The sequence below is a fragment of the Saccoglossus kowalevskii genome, chromosome 2 (genome assembly GCF_978046115.1).
Source record: "Saccoglossus kowalevskii chromosome 2, keSacKowa6.1, whole genome shotgun sequence".
In the NCBI taxonomy this organism is placed as follows: domain Eukaryota; kingdom Metazoa; phylum Hemichordata; class Enteropneusta; family Harrimaniidae; genus Saccoglossus; species Saccoglossus kowalevskii.
Genome location: NC_140642.1, coordinates 7,726,122 through 7,742,604, shown reverse-complemented (window position 1 = coordinate 7,742,604; position 16,483 = coordinate 7,726,122). Strand labels below are relative to the sequence as shown.

Sequence of the window (16,483 nt, the reverse complement as noted above, 5' to 3'; positions counted from 1 at the left end):
GCCCAGGCGGAGATATCGACGAACTTCCACAATATTTGACGGGATCGGAATGATACATTATAACAAAAGATCGTATAGTACTTACTGGAGAAACTGGGAAACACCGACAAGTCGACAAACGGGAAATAAGTTACTTTTGGCGTTTTCTACATGTACATTCCAACCATCACCCAGGATGACCGTAACATATTCTTTTGCACATGCGTACAAGTAACATATTCATTGGCTACGAAATCAACCTCGTTTCCAAACAGGGGTCACCGGAAATCAACAGCCGTGGCGAGTGCTTCGGACAAATATACATTTTTTTTAATATGGACAGTTTGGAGGTACTAACCGAATACCAGAAACATGTTCGAGGTAAGCAACCAGTTTTATAAAAAAAGTAGTTAGTCTTAAATTATCTGACATTGGGGTTGTGAAATAGCGGTCTTTACAATAACAAGTTACAACATATAAGAAACTACAAACAAGGAAAAAATGCCACATCAACACAAAATTACTTTCACACAATGTATTTTTTGTGATCTACTGTGTATAAATTGTACACATAAATGACAACAAATACACACAAAGTAAAGAGTGCCACGGAAACCGTGAAGTTATGCTTGTTTTGTTTACGTTGACCAACGGCAAAGAAATATGCCCGCCGTTAACTTCGGGTCACCACCTGGGCCAATCAAACCACAGTTACCATAACAACGAGGTCACTCTGGGGTTACAGGTCTTAAGGTAGCTGTCTAACCATTAGTTAATTTTAAAACATTTTCCCTTGACTTTTACAATATTTATGCTTTTGCTCAGATAAAAAAGTATGCAAACCAAATTATTTTTTGCTCATAGATACTATAGGTCAAACAAACATGGAAATGGCAATTTTTAAGCCATTACGTGCGTATAATAATGATAATAATTTTATTACGCAACTTAACCATCTGTGGGTTTAGTAAGGTAAAAAATGATTACAAGAGACAAATAAAATAAAGACACACTAAAACACTAAAATTAAAATACACTGAAATTCAACAAAAGAAAGAAATACAAATTAGAAAATCTCTGAAAAATTGATTAAACAGCAGCAAGGTTCTCCCAGTATTTTAAAATACTTCAAGACTTGTTTTCTCTCTACTTATTATATAATATATAATATAATACTTTATTGACATCATTCTGTTTGAAGAGAAGATACAGTCAAGTGCTAAACTAATAATTAAAATTAAAAAAAAAAAAAAAGGAAGAAATAAATATGTAATTTAAATAAATACATATTTAAAATTATGAAATATTGATATATATATTTAAAATGCACCACATTCTCTAATATAGTTCGCAAGTTCTTTATCTACATTGCTCATAATGTATATGAACTTGTCATCTGGTTTCATCAAATTAAAATATGGATGTATATAAGCAATTTTTCCAAACAGCTTACATCTTGCATTTTTATGACTTGGACAATCAATCAGGAAATGGAATTCATCCTCCACTGCATCCGTATCACACTTTTTGCATACCCTTTCTTCAAACTTTATTTTTGGTCTAACATGCCTACCCTTCTCTATCATTAGACCATGGTCACTTATCCTGAATTTACAGATACTTTTTCTATAGTGGGGGTCTTTAATTTGTGTTAAATACTGTTCCATTTTGAATTCATTTTTGAATTTACAATATGTTCTTAATTTATTATTTTCACCTGATGATGATTTTTTTGAGGTTATTTGTTTTTTCCATAATTCAATATAATTCTTTTCTATTTGGCTACTTATTTGTTGTATATTTTTTTTACCTCTACTCCAAAATTCATTTATTTCACTTCCTATTATTTCCTGCACTGATTTTGCCCATTTTAGCTGATTATTAATATTGCATGTAATTGCATCATTTATTAGGATGTGTTTTTTGGTATTGAAAATATTATGCCAATATCTAATCATCATTTTATTTATAAAGACTGATATTGGTTTTCTGCCCAGTTCACCATGCACCGCTAAGTTTGTTGACGCCTGATTAACTTGTAGTAACATTTTAGACATTTTAAGGTTGAGCATTTCTGGGTAACTTCTATCTGTGTATTTTTCTGAACCCCAAATCTCACATCCATAAGTCAGAATGGGTCGAATTACATGGTCAAACATGTTTATCCAAGTTGGTATACTTATATTAGTTGATGTAGTAATTAATTTTTTAATATAGAAAAAAGTTTTACATGCCTTTTTATATAATTTTTCTTTTGCTAAATCAAAATTTCCACTAGGTTTAAATTCTATGCCTAAATATTTATAATTTCTAACTATATCTAATTCTTCATTTTTGTAATGAAAGATAAACTTATGGTTCAATAATTTTCCACTTTTATTGAATACCATTATTTTTGTTTTTGTAGTGTTTACCTCAAGGTTCCACTTACTGCAGTATTGAGATAATTTATTGAAACAGTTTTGTAAACCTGAATCTGTTTCAGATATGAACACAAGGTCATCAGCATATAATAAACTACCAATAAGACTTATAGTTGTGTCAAATTATTGGAAAATTCTGATGAGTACTATTTGTGAATTAATGCTTTATTAACATGAATTTCTATGAAAATAGTTTTAAAAAAGACAACTTTTGCATTGTTTCAGACAGTTTTCTCCCCCCAAAAATATATCATACTGGATTAAAAACCTCCAAATGTACACCTTAACAATTGTTTACCATGTTTGAAACAAATGTGATAATTTACCCACTCCTATATTGTATAGGTTAAATAATGTAAGCATCTAAAGGCAGCCAGGGTGTGACAATAAATATGAAAATAAATAGTAAAATACTAATAGCAAGCAATATATGTGATTTAATTGATTAAACATGTATACAATAGAAATATATGCTGTAGCTTATTCTAAAAAATCTTTTTTTTTTCATCTTATTGTCGTAATTAGTTGATGGCAATAAATTTAGCTTTGTGTAAACAATTTTTGTTTGGGTTATTGACAAATTATACTTTTAGATTGAGTAATTATTCTTCTGCTGTACAAAAAAAATATTTGTATATATTTATATACACATGCTCAATATTAGCTTCCTAACATCTTTCATTGTGGGAGTAAAACAAACTAGTGTTTAAACAAAAAAATATTTCCCCCTTTTTTTGACAGAAAGGGCAAATGCAAGCCTAAAAGAACTCAAATCTTCACTAAGCAGTCCCACAACAACCATACCATCGGATAGACAATCAACATCACCATCACCTAGATTACATCTAAGTCATGACTATGACAATGCCGTAGATAGGCTTAGACATCTATTAAAAGATCAAGATGGGAAAAGTGGCCAATCTCCAAGATCAAAAATGAGTTTTCCTATCTATGAACATGAACCTAATTTTAGGGTAAGTCAAGCATTTTACTTTCTTGATCATTATACATGTAAATACAAAAATACCCAACCTGATGGATTATAAAATAACCAATATCTGCAAACATCATCTCTTCTTTTTTCATGAAAGCATATCCAACCTGAATGAAATTTAAATAAACTTTGTTCATTATATGTTAGGGACCAACACACATCCTTCCAATTACTGGTACAGGAACTCTTCCAAGTCCATCTGAACTGTTACCACTTATTAATAACTACATATCATATATATATCAGCTAGAAGGTAAAAATAGGTTTATTGAGGTAAGTTATCATTCACAATGGTTACTTTTTAATACTAGTAAATTATTAATCCATTATATTTAAACAAATTATTAATATTTCCAACTTATCAGAATGTGTAAAACATAGAACTTCACATGACTACTCCTGGTTGTTTATGCACATATTTAATTTACAATGTTTCACCCAGAAAATTCAGGTTTTGACAAGTACAACCTAGATGAAAAAGTAAATAGTAAAGTGACAAATAAATTTGAACTGGATGTGTGACTGGTGTGATTAATGTAACTACTGATATTTATACGTATGTTAGTGAATGTTTCATCTTTGTGTATATGATATGCTAGGTGGAAGGTATCTAGAATCAATATGGATCAACAAACTTGGATTTACACTCAACCTCTGGGGAAAACTTGAATAACCACTGAAGCACACTTAATTTGACTTCTTGCTGGTGCTCTTTACCTGACACTGTTATTATGTACATGTACTATTCATATCTGTAGAACATTATGAACTGTTAGTTTTTTTTTTATTTTTTAAATAGTTTTAGCTATAGTGACTAATTCTTCTCAAATTACCAACTTTTTAAGCTACTTTGCAAACAAATATAAAATAATTAATGAATCAGATGAGATTTATTTAGAAAATTGAAATGTGCAGTACTGTAAGTTTTCCTGATGTTTAATTTATATTTCTGTGAACGACGATAGCTTTTGCTAAGAGTAATTCATGATTTTAAATACATCCTAGCCATTGGTTCTGAATGTGACATAATTTGTTGCAGCCAAATGTAAATGTAATTCGCTGGTGGCTTCTTGCAAAGAGCCCAGCTTTTATGACTTGCCAATATGAATGTTATCACCACTTATAATTTGAAGGAGGAGTTGAAGATATTCAAGATGAAAATGGAAGAATTTGTAGATGAAAATAGTAGATTACATGAACAACTGAAAGCTAAGGTGGTTGAAGAGACATTACAGCACGATAGTGTGTTGGTATGTTGTTATTTAGATGTTTACTTTACATATACATGTACACTGTAACCTCACTTTCACAAATTTACTGATATTTCCAAAATAACAATGCACTTACCAATTATGATCAATATTCACTATTTCAAACACTGGTATAACAAAATCATTTCTGGGTCTCAAATTAGTTTGTTATACTGAGATTACTACCCATTGGGTGATACTTGATATCATGCAAGTGTTACCTTCTGCACTTCTTTGTCCCTCAAATGCAATCAATAGACCTTAAATGAAAATAACTGCAGAGATTTCTTCCGAGTGAGACAACATCACAACTTGATCTAAGGTATTTGGGACAGTGGACAAAACACTATTTGAGGGTTAAAAACATGTTTTGTTATATTCTTGCTGTCAGCAACATCTTGGCGGCCATTTTTTGTCAAAGGTCTACTGTTGTTGTCGAATCATTGCATGTTTAGTAGTTCTTAAAGTTATCAATTTATATTGTTTGGCCGTTTTATATGTATTTGTACAGTACATGTATACTGTTTTAGGTTGCAATTAATTGTCAAGTGTTGATTATATGTAAAATTTGCAGAAATATTCAACTACAACAAAAATCAAGTAATCTAGAGTATTACCCAATTAACAAAGAGCATGTGTGTAGAGACAAATAAGAGTGTAATTTTGTATATTCAGGATGAAAGTAAGAAGTGTAAAGATGAAAGTGCTGAAGCTTTAAATTTACAACTGGGTGATATTGACCCAATGAAGCTGGATGATTGGAAATCAGAGTTGGTGAGTTTTGTTAGTTTACCTTTATCAAATTTATTTAAGTGCTTACTGATGTATGTTATGTTAGATTGTTTGCTAATTAAGTTATAATGTGTTATTATTTCAGGGCAAAGTCTCCATGTTGTATGCTGGAAAGACAAGTAGACTTGAATCTCAGCTCAAGCAAACTAAGTAAGTTTAAAAATTTACAATATTGTATTCATTGGACTGCTCTGTATTATATATTTGACATGTCACATAGATGAAGTACTGCAAAACAGTAATTTATTGAAATTGGGTGGTTCTGAATCAGTATGACAATATTAAAAGTTAATTTGATCTGCTGTAACAACTTCATTACCGTTCAAAACCCAGAATCACGAATTGACGCTGGTTTGAGTTGTCAAATGACATCACAGTGGTGAGAATTGGTCATGCATTGTGTATTATTGAACAATGGCATCAAGAAGTAACAGTCTCTAAGGTGTGTTACTGTTGAGACAATTCATGTAAAGCTGCATGGCTAAGGATTTTGAATTGATTCACTACATGCCTTTCGTAACAACTTATTACCAACTAGTCTGGTTAATACTATGGTTCTTATTTACAGGGAAGATTTAGAGAGAGCAGAGCAACTAGTAGATAGTTTAAAATCTAAGATGAGAATGTCTGAATCACAGTATCTCTTAACAAAGGATGAGCACTCTGTGTCAGTAAAAGGATTATGTTTTAAATGTGCACAGAATGAAGCAGTCATAGCATCTACCCATGTAGATATGAATGTCAAAGCAGTAGATAGACTTACCATGTAAGTAGCATCTACCTATATATATTGATTTGCTTCTTATTTGTGTAAGTCCCTATACACAGTATGTTCTTTTCACCTGTATCATTTGCTTGTGAAAAATAGTGCATGTACTACACTAAGGGGTATTCTCGATTTGTAGTAGTTCATCAAAAATGATGGGGAGGGGGGTCACAGGGCTATTTCGTCTAGAATGCAAACATTGTTTTCAATTTCCATCGATGCATTTTCAGTCTTTGAAAAATATCCTACTTTGTGGATGTAAGTTCCTACATGAAATGCCTTTTTTGTTTTCGCATGTTCTGTTTTTTTATGTAAATTGTGTAAAATAACTTACCATATAGTATAGTACTGGTAATCTTGTTTCTGATATTGCAGTGAGAGAGATGATTTGATGGACACAGTTACTAGAATGAAAAAAGTGTTAGAAGATATGAAAAGGAGAGAAGATGACTCACATGAGCATGTCAGGAAAAGTATAGAGATGGTTGAACAGGCACAGTTAGAAAAAACACAGGTAAAGTAATCCATTATGTGCATCAAATATTGCAATTCTTCATACAAGGATACTGTACTAAATGTATAAATTATCAGCACAGTGGTTGGAGTTCTTGTTTTTATCACTGAGGGTGCTACACTTCTTGTATATGTCTACAATTAACTAATAATGGTACTTGAAATGCCAATTTATGTTATTTTATATGTACCAAAATACCAAATGATTCATTCACTGTAATACCAAACACATCTTGGCATATATTTGTCATCCACATTGCCATCTTCTAGTGACATAATTTCTTTATGTGCTGTTCTAGTATAATTGATTAATGCAGTAATGCAAGATCAGGCACAATACACTGACTAATCCTGGTTTATTTCTGTCACTGCAGGCACTGGTGGAAAAAGCACAACTCGATGAAGAGTTAAACAAACAACGAGAACATTTTGAAGGCCTGTTGGCTGAACATCAAGTATCTCTGGAAAAGGAAAAAGAGTTTGTGAAGCAACAATGCAATAGACAAATAGAAAGCATGCAGGAACAAGTAAGATTATATTATTACTCTTCTCAATATTATCAAATTGATTAAAGTTTTGTTTATATTATCATTTGATTAAAGCGTTGTCTTGATGAGTTGTTAATTTTATGTCTGTTTTATGTCTTGTGAGCAGCTGCAGACCATGTTACAAAGATTAACTGCTATGGACAATCAAGTAGACAAAGTAACAAGAGAGAAAACTACTATGATGTCTGAATTAGAACAAGCTAGATCACAAATAATGCACCATGCTGACGAAATAAACAAGGTTGGTTCACAACTACCATGTTGCCGTTTACTTATATTGTTGTATGCATTTACTTTCAAATGTGTATTCTCTGCAATGGTTTAGCGGATTTATACTGGATTTCCTCCAGTCTTGTAAACTATGATTCATACAAAATGTAGTTATGAAACCACAAAAAATAGACCATACTCCACACAGTCATTGAAAAACAGAGCAATTCAGTGTGACTGTTCTATGATTCCTAATTACCTAATCAGTGAAAGTAATGTGAACTTGATGGCACCACAGTGTGCATGATCAGTGAAAGTAATGTAAACTTGATGGCACCACAGTGTGCATAAGCAGTGAAAGTAATGTGAGCTTGATGGCACCACAGTGTGCATGAGCAGTGAAAGTAATGTAAACTTGATGGCACCACAGTGTGCATGAGCAGTGAAAGTAATGTGAACTTGATGGCACCACAGTGTGCATGATCAGTGAAAGTAATGTAAACTTGATGGCACCACAGTGTGCATGAGCAGTGAAAGTAATGTAAACTTGATGGCACCAGTGTGCATGATCAGTGAAAGTAATGTAAACTTGATGGCACCACAGTGTGCATGATCAGTGAAAGTAATGTAAATTTGATGGCACCACAGTGTGCATGATCAGTGAAAGTAATGTAAACTTGATGGCACCACAGTGTGCATGAGCAGTGAAAGTAATGTAAACTTGATGGCACCACAGTGTGCATGATCAGTGAAAGTAATGTGAACTTGATGGCACTACAGTGTGCATGATCAGTGAAAGTAATGTAAACTTGATGGCACCACAGTGTGCATGATCAGTGAAAGTAATGTAAACTTGATGGCACCACAGTGTGCATGATCAGTGAAAGTAATGTAAACTTGATGGCACCACATTGTGCATGATCAGTGAAAGTAATGTGAACTTGATGGCACCACAGTGTGCATGATCAGTGAAAGTAATGTAAACTTGATGGCTACACAGTGTGCATGATCAGTGAAAGTAATGTGAACTTGATAGCACAACATTGTGCATGATCAGTGAAAGTAATGTAAACTTAATGGCACCACATTGTGCATGATCAGTGAAAGTAACGTGTGCTTAATGGCCACCACAGTGTGCATGATCAGTGAAAGTAATGTGAACTTGATGGCACCACAGTGTGCATGATCAGTGAAAGTAATGTAAACTTGATGGCACCACAGTGTGCATGATCAGTGAAAGTAATGTAAACTTGATGGCACCACAGTGTGCATGATCAGTGAAAGTAACGTAAACTTGATGGCACCACAGTGTGCATGCTCAGTGAAAGTAGTGTGAACTTGATGGCACCACAGTGTGCATAATCAGTGAAAGTAATGTAAACTTGATGGCACCACAGTGTGCATGATCAGTGAAAGTAATGTAAACTTGATGGCACCACAGTGTGCATGATCAGTGAAAGTAATGTAAACTTGATGGCACCACAGTGTGCATGATCAGTGAAAGTAATGTAAACTTGATGGCACCACAGTGTGCATGATCAGTGAAAGTAATGTAAACTTGATGGCACCACAGTGTGCATGATCAGTGAAAGTAATGTAAACTTGATGGCACCACAGTGTGCATGATCAGTGAAAGTAATGTAAACTTGATGGCCCCACAGTGTGCATGATCAGTGAAAGTAATGTAAACTTGATGGCCCCACAGTGTGCATGATCAATGAAAGTAATGTGAACTTGATGGCACCACAGTGTGCATGATCAATGAAAGTAATGTGAACTTGATGGCACCACAGTGTGCATGATCAGTGAAAGTAATGTAAACTTGATGGCACCACAGTGTGCATGATCAGTGAAAGTAATGTAAACTTGATGGCACCACAGTGTGCATGATCAGTGAAAGTAATGTAAACTTGATGGCACCACAGTGTGCATGATCAGTGAAAGTAATGTAAACTTGATGGCACCACAGTGTGCATGATCAGTGAAAGTAATGTAAACTTGATGGCACCGCAGTGTGCATGATCAGTGAAAGTAATGTAAACTTGATGGCACCACAGTGTGCATGATCAGTGAAAGTAATGTGAACTTGATGGCCCCACAGTGTGCATGATCAATGAAAGTAATGTGAATTTGATGGCACCACAGTGTGCATGATCAGTGAAAGTAATGTGAATTTGATGGCACCACAGTGTGCATGATCAGTGAAAGTAATGTAAACTTGATGGCACCGCAGTGTGCATGATCAGTGAAAGTAATGTAAACTTGATGGCACCACAGTGTGCATGATCAGTGAAAGTAATGTGAACTTGATGGCCCCACAGTGTGCATGATCAATGAAAGTAATGTGAATTTGATGGCACCACAGTGTGCATGATCAGTGAAAGTAATGTAAACTTGATGGCACCGCAGTGTGCATGATCAGTGAAAGTAATGTAAACTTGATGGCCCCACAGTGTGCATGATCAATGAAAGTAATGTGAACTTGATGGCACCACAGTGTGCATGATCAATGAAAGTAATGTGAATTTGATGGCACCACAGTGTGCATGATCAGTGAAAGTAATGTAAACTTGATGGCACCACAGTGTGCATGATCAGTGAAAGTAATGTAAACTTGATGGCACCACAGTGTGCATGATCAGTGAAAGTAATGTAAACTTGATGGCACCACAGTGTGCATGATCAGTGAAAGTAATGTAAACTTGATGGCACCACAGTGTGCATGATCAGTGAAAGTAATGTAAACTTGATGGCACCGCAGTGTGCATGATCAGTGAAAGTAATGTAAACTTGATGGCACCACAGTGTGCATGATCAGTGAAAGTAATGTGAACTTGATGGCACCACAATGACATTATGTGCATGATCAGTGAAAGTAATGTAAACTTGATGGCACCACAGTGTGCATGATCAGTGAAAGTAATGTGAATTTGATGGCACCACAGTGTGCATGATCAGTGAAAGTAATGTGAACGTAATGGCACCACAGTGTGCATGATCAGTGAAAGTAATGTAAACTTGATGGCACCACAGTGTGCATGATCAGTGAAAGTAATGTGAACTTGATGGCACCGCAGTGTGCATGATCAGTGAAAGTAATGTAAACTTGATGGCACCACAGTGTTCATGAGCAGTGAAAGTAATGTGAACTTGATGGCACCGCAGTGTGCATGATCAGTGAAAGTAATGTAAACTTGATGGCACCACAGTGTGCATGATCAGTGAAAGTAATGTGAACTTGATGGCACCGCAGTGTGCATGATCAGTGAAAGTAATGTAAACTTGATGGCACCACAGTGTGCATGATCAGTGAAAGTAATGTAAACTTGATGGCCCCACAGTGTGCATGATCAGTGAAAGTAATGTGAACTTGATGGCACCACAGTGTGCACGATCAGTGAAAGTAATGTAAACTTGATGGCCCCACAGTGTGCATGATCAGTGAAAGTAATGTGAACTTGATGGCACCAGTGTGCACGTTGATTATTGATCAAGCATTGTGTTAATATGCTAAATACTATCCCAATATTTAAACATGATCTGACTATGCTTTTTATTCTTTGACAAAGTCACTAAAAACATGACTGGGACTATGTCATTGACAATGACTTTTTACTCATAGAATTTTTGTCTCAATCTTCTGAAAAGTGCAGACTATAAACAGGACTATTTTGTGAACAGCCATAGTTCATTGTGTTATGTGTATTCTCAGTCCACAGCTAGTGTTAAGCTAACCAATGCTACAGCTATAGCACAAAGGGATGAAGCTATGAGACAACTCAAAAATATTAAAGACAAGTCAGAATGGGAATTAAGAGAAAAAGAACAGGTGAGTTTAATATTGCATATTATTGTACAATTAGTCATTCCATAATCTGCATTAGTTTAAATATTCCTGTATTTAGGATACACTACATCATGAACATTGACACAATCAAGATTATTGATGTTATTTTAGCATGTTATATCTCTCGTTAAATTATTATTAAGGTAAAAAATGTATCTAATAATAACCTTTATCATGAAAATACTGCAAAGTATGCACTTAGTCAGTACTGGGTCACATCAACCTCTGCAACCTGTCAGTGGATAAAATCGCCATACTGTCTTCATGCATATTTGGGGTATTTTAGTGGTAACCTTATATTTTGTGAGATAAAACATTTTACCAGTCTTGGCAGTTTATGCTTGCCTAAATGCCTTGAGTTCACTTAACATACATAAAATGAGCATAAAGTGTCTTGGAAACAATTACATTATTACAGTATATATTTTCATTCATAGGTAGGCTAGCGTTGTTCAAGAACTGACACACATTCATAGAAAATGTAAAACAATTTAAGAGTTGTGATATTACATGATTAGTCTGTACTCTTTGTAATCACTCACAATATCTCAACACTTTAACCATGTGAGTCAACATGGCCTTCCAGACATATGTTGATAAACTGCTATATTTATTCTTTGTACTACGCTCCTTCTTTCCTTTCAATACTTGCATTACCTACATGTATGTACTATCTTGTGGGTTTTTTTTCCCAATGTTGTTAGGAAAACATTCGTGTAAGATCAGAACTGCGGGATATAAGGCGACGTCTGCAGACTGCTGAAAAACAAGCTGCAAAGGCGACAGAAGTAAATGTTAGAACTGCAGAAAAGTTGGCAGCTTCTGAGAGACTTGTGAGTGACTACTTGTATGCATTAAAATACATGTACATAAAAATGTCTACTGTGAAATACCTCATCATCACAATTTTTTTTAATTTATTTTCGTTGTTTCACACGAACATCTAATTAAATATTCATGAATATTAATGAGCTTCACAGAAAATGTCATGTACATGTAGTCGCAAAACACTACAAAACACCCATACTAATGATTCTTTAGTGATGTTTAAAATCAACTTCTCGTTTGTGAATTTTCAGGATAATTTTTAGTCCCCGCATATTAAATATTAAGGTTTTTAGTCTCTTTATTTTTCTGGGTGACTTTGTAGGCTTTTGATGAGGATTTGACTTTATATACTATGCAGTTATTTTAATGTAATTTGAACAACGAATAGTGTTCTAAACGTATCGGCACATTAACTAAAATAAGGTGCAGGAAGGCCTTAATTTCTTTCATGTATGTTACTTTTGTATTGCGGATTTAATTTCATATTTAGCTTATGCTATTGTTAATAGATTTAATACGAATAAATCTCTGTGCGTGGCAACGTCACCACACAAGTAATACTCATGTTTTGTCATCTATGCCGTTTGTGGAGTCAGAACGTGTGAGTAAAGGTTCTGCCACCTTTCCAAAATAGAATGTGGATTTTTGATGATTTCATGTGTTTATTTTTGTTTTCACCATCACAGGCTGACACTTTGAAAATGACTTTAGAAAACCTGAATACAACCAAAACAGATGAATTATGGAATGTCACAAATAAAGCTCAACAAAGAGAAGAGGAGCTGATTAATCTTATTGAAGAAATGGAAAGTAAACACAGTGAGTAAAACATCAGTCAGTTTTATCATAATTTGATTTTTCTGAAGTGCTGCTCAGAATGATTTTGTTTTTCACTTTCCATCTTGAATGTTAACCGTAAACTATTTAATTTTCAGTTTTATCAATTTTCAGAATACAATAATTGACATTTGTAGAAATGAAATTTCATAGTAGTCACTGCTTTAAATATTCCAATGAAATATTCACCGCTACAAGTCACTGTGATTCTTGATCAAAATTTATAGTTTTCTCTGACTTTTGAAATTTGTCTCTTGTGAAAGTAAAGCAGTTTACAGTACCGGTATTTCTGAACTTGTATTTGTTTTGCAGCTTTTAGTGAGAGTGAATTGGAAAGAATGGTTGGTTCTCAGAACTCACTAATCAGTAAATTAAAAGCTGAATGTCAGGCACTCACAAACCAATTGCAGAATTCTTCTGAAAAATTCAGGTCAGTTTTACTATTCAAATATATTTTGCTTTTGTTTTAAAAACTTGTATGGGTTTCCTACTGTTGAATATAGTTACAGTGTTTGAATTCATACATTCATGTCATCAAACTGGTGGCAAGTGTGTATCAACACCAATCAGTGACTCATGTAACTTCTTGTATTTACAGTAATCAGAGTCAACCATGTTTATAATAATCATCAGCTATATTGACTTTCTTTGAGTTGGTGTGTGTTACAATGTATATCCAGACACTTTTTCATTTTGGCTCATTTAATTATAAATACATTCATTTGTGGAACTGCATTGGTTTTCACTGTATTGACTTGACTATTTTATAGCTGTTCATGAGTCATGGTGAAATTGGACAAACAGATACCAGTATACAAACATCTGATACATAATAACTAATATATTGAAAATTTATTTGCACTTTGAGAAAAAGTCATATTATTATTTACATTGTATATAGGTCGATAGAATCTATTTCATTCTCAGTTGGGCCAAAAGATTTTTCCTGAAAAATTAATGCCTATATTTATGTTGATGTACCAATGAATTAAAATTAGTGTTTTTTATACACATACCGGTGTCCAAATATGGACTACCGGTATGTGTTACATCATTGGCATATTATGCAAATCATTATTATGCGGGGTTTTAAAATTGATATTACTTTTATCACAGAAATGAAAAACATCAATTGAAAGAGCAGGTTAAATACCTGTCAGGTAAAGTAGATAGACTTGATAGACAACACAAAGAGATGGAAGCACAATGTGTTGACCATAGCAGAGTACATAATGTTATGACAAACAAGCTGAAAGATATGGATAAACACTCCCATTCAACGTCACAACAGGTGAGTACACAAATTGAGTTGATACCTGTATCTTTACACAAATAACTCTGTGTGGAGAATATGTACAGCATTACTTCAGATGTCATGGTGTGTATCAATTAATCTCTGTGATGATTAGCCAAGTAAATAATCGGTTCATTAATTGTATTGTAAATGTGAATGTCTTCTTTCTTGCCCAGCTGACATGTTTAGCTTAGTGATCTCACCAACTTGAATCGTTATCATACTTCAATGAGTTTCGTAGATGTGACATTTCCCCCCTCTTCTATGTCAAACTTTCAACCATTTCCCAGATTTTAAACAAGATCAAAATTATCTTATCTAATTCACAGGTATTTGAACTGTTGAACAAAGTGAACTCTGTTACAAGAGAAAAAGAAATGCTGAAGAAAGAAATAATGTTTCTTCAGCAACAGCTAGAGACACAATCTCGTCAAAAGTTAGATATGAACTATATGGTAGAGGTAATTGAAGGACAGAAGCGAGGCTAAACTGGTAATGATTTGTTAGTCGGGGACTATTAATTTGCGGTGCGTCCGTCCGGAGCCATTTCTCAGACCGAACTCGTTCAAATGTAACATAAAGATAATGTACGATGACTTACATGTGCACATCAATTTTTATGACAATTTGATAAAATATGGCCGACTGGTGGCTATTTTAGACCTTACATTTGCTAAATTCTGATATTTAAACCTTTCCAGAAATGTTTCTCGGAGATGGACATGTAGATTACATTCAAACTATGTATCATGATCATGCATATTGGGTTACAGGTGCACATCAATTTGTTTTTGAGATTCAAACAGAAATGGCCAACTGGCAGCCATTTTGTTTTTATTCTTGTCTGGGCTGATTCTTGATTAATACTAATGGGAGTTTCTAAAAATATAATTGACCTATTCACAGAAAGTTTGATGTTTAACTGCCTATAATACCCACAATTGTAAATCGCTACTAGTAATAGACTTTGTATGAAAAGAAAGTATCTGAAATTCCTTTGATGATTAAAAACTATATAACCTAATGCAAAAGTCACAATAAATTATTTTGCTGTCTTTGTGATTAGGCTCCAGTGACACATTGTATCTGATAAATGTGAGTTGTCAATGTGTTCCACCACAGTAGTACATATTTTGCTGCTTTTAGCTCAGTTATATGCAGCAACATGTAGATAAATCAAACAGAGTGGTATATTATATTGCTATGACATTTACTTGATTCATAGAACACTTTTTATTTAATACATGTCTTGTGTAAAATTAACTTAATTCTTTATTCAATGCTTCATTCATGTACATTCCATATTCAAAATTGATATGTAAATTTGTTGATTGTATATGTCATAAAATGCTTTATTCTTGTAGAAACATTTTTAATTACTAGAAAGGTCTTTGTTTATGGAAACTGGTACACACTAATACTGTAGATAATACTGTTTGCACAGTCACTCAACATTATAACAACTGTATTATTGAATCCCCATTCACAGAAGCAATAAAAATCTGACAAAATCTGTGAATATTCTGTTTTATAACTTGTTTCCTCTCTTTAATGACATCTGTATGCTGAAAATAATAATCTTTATAACTTTGTTGAACTCAATTATCTATATTATTTTTGAAACTTAATTAACTGATGCAATTATGTACATTTTTTTGACTAGGGAAAATAAATTTCTAATATATTTTTAAACTATTCCAGACAAACTGTTGTATTATTTGGTCATTATGCAAGAAATAAAGGGGATTAAAAGTTATTGACTTATCTAGCCCTGCGTACAGTGCTGTGTGTACGGGGACGCGTTCGGTTGATAGATGTCCCCACCACAGCCCTGCGTACCTCCATAGAAAAGTCCGGGAGCGCACCATAATTGGTGCGCAAGTTAAAAATAAGTAGTTTCCCAGCCGAAATCGGTTGAAATGACGATAGTTATCTGTAACAACCATTACAAAGTTATCTGAAACTGAAATGTCTTTAAATAACAACTAGTAAAGACTGACAAATTGTAAACGCGTATGTACCTGAGAAATTATCCACCAAACGCCGCCATTTTTAATTTCATTCACGCGAGAGAATGCGTTTGTTTTTAAAGCAAAGTAGCTGATTTCATCCACAATTGGACAACGAACTGGGAGTTCTGGATATATCTGGTAATCGATCATCATTTTTGGTACCTGGGCATGTTATTTCATTAAAAAAGTT

At 33.8% G+C, this 16,483-nt stretch overlaps 2 protein-coding genes across 5 annotated transcripts in view; one reads left to right on the top strand and one right to left on the bottom strand.

The window, feature by feature from the left end:
• The window catches only part of LOC100374628 (uncharacterized), a 33,650-nt gene extending 33,441 nt beyond the window's left edge, over nt 1-209 (bottom strand). For all 4 annotated transcript variants that reach the window (XM_085490493.1, XM_085490500.1, XM_085490505.1 and 1 more), the window contains exon 1: nt 86-209. The gene's annotated coding sequence lies outside the window, so the exon portion shown is untranslated. The remainder of the gene's footprint in view (nt 1-85) is intronic.
• Nucleotides 210-235: 26 nt separating this feature from the next.
• Nucleotides 236-15,987, top strand: LOC100374776 (serologically defined colon cancer antigen 8 homolog). Its single transcript, XM_085490518.1, has 16 exons — nt 236-360; nt 3,144-3,376; nt 3,544-3,669; nt 4,530-4,646; nt 5,322-5,420; nt 5,524-5,588; nt 6,007-6,204; nt 6,580-6,718; nt 7,092-7,244; nt 7,372-7,506; nt 11,188-11,304; nt 12,027-12,155; nt 12,837-12,969; nt 13,300-13,417; nt 14,104-14,278; nt 14,611-15,987. The coding sequence occupies exons 1-16, from the start codon at nt 315-317 to the stop codon at nt 14,767-14,769; spliced, it is 2,142 nt and encodes a 713-aa protein (XP_085346644.1). The 5' UTR covers nt 236-314; the 3' UTR covers nt 14,770-15,987.
• Nucleotides 15,988-16,483: the final 496 nt, after the last annotated feature.

Excerpts from the sequence above, each read along its gene's own strand:
- LOC100374776 (XM_085490518.1), top strand. The coding sequence starts at position 315 with ATGGACAGTTTGGAGGTACTAACCGAATACCAGAAACATGTTCGAG. Across the intron at positions 4,647-5,321 it reads TACAGCACGATAGTGTGTTG|GATGAAAGTAAGAAGTGTAA; the intron begins GTATGTTGTTAT and ends TTGTATATTCAG. Across the intron at positions 12,156-12,836 it reads TGGCAGCTTCTGAGAGACTT|GCTGACACTTTGAAAATGAC; the intron begins GTGAGTGACTAC and ends TCACCATCACAG.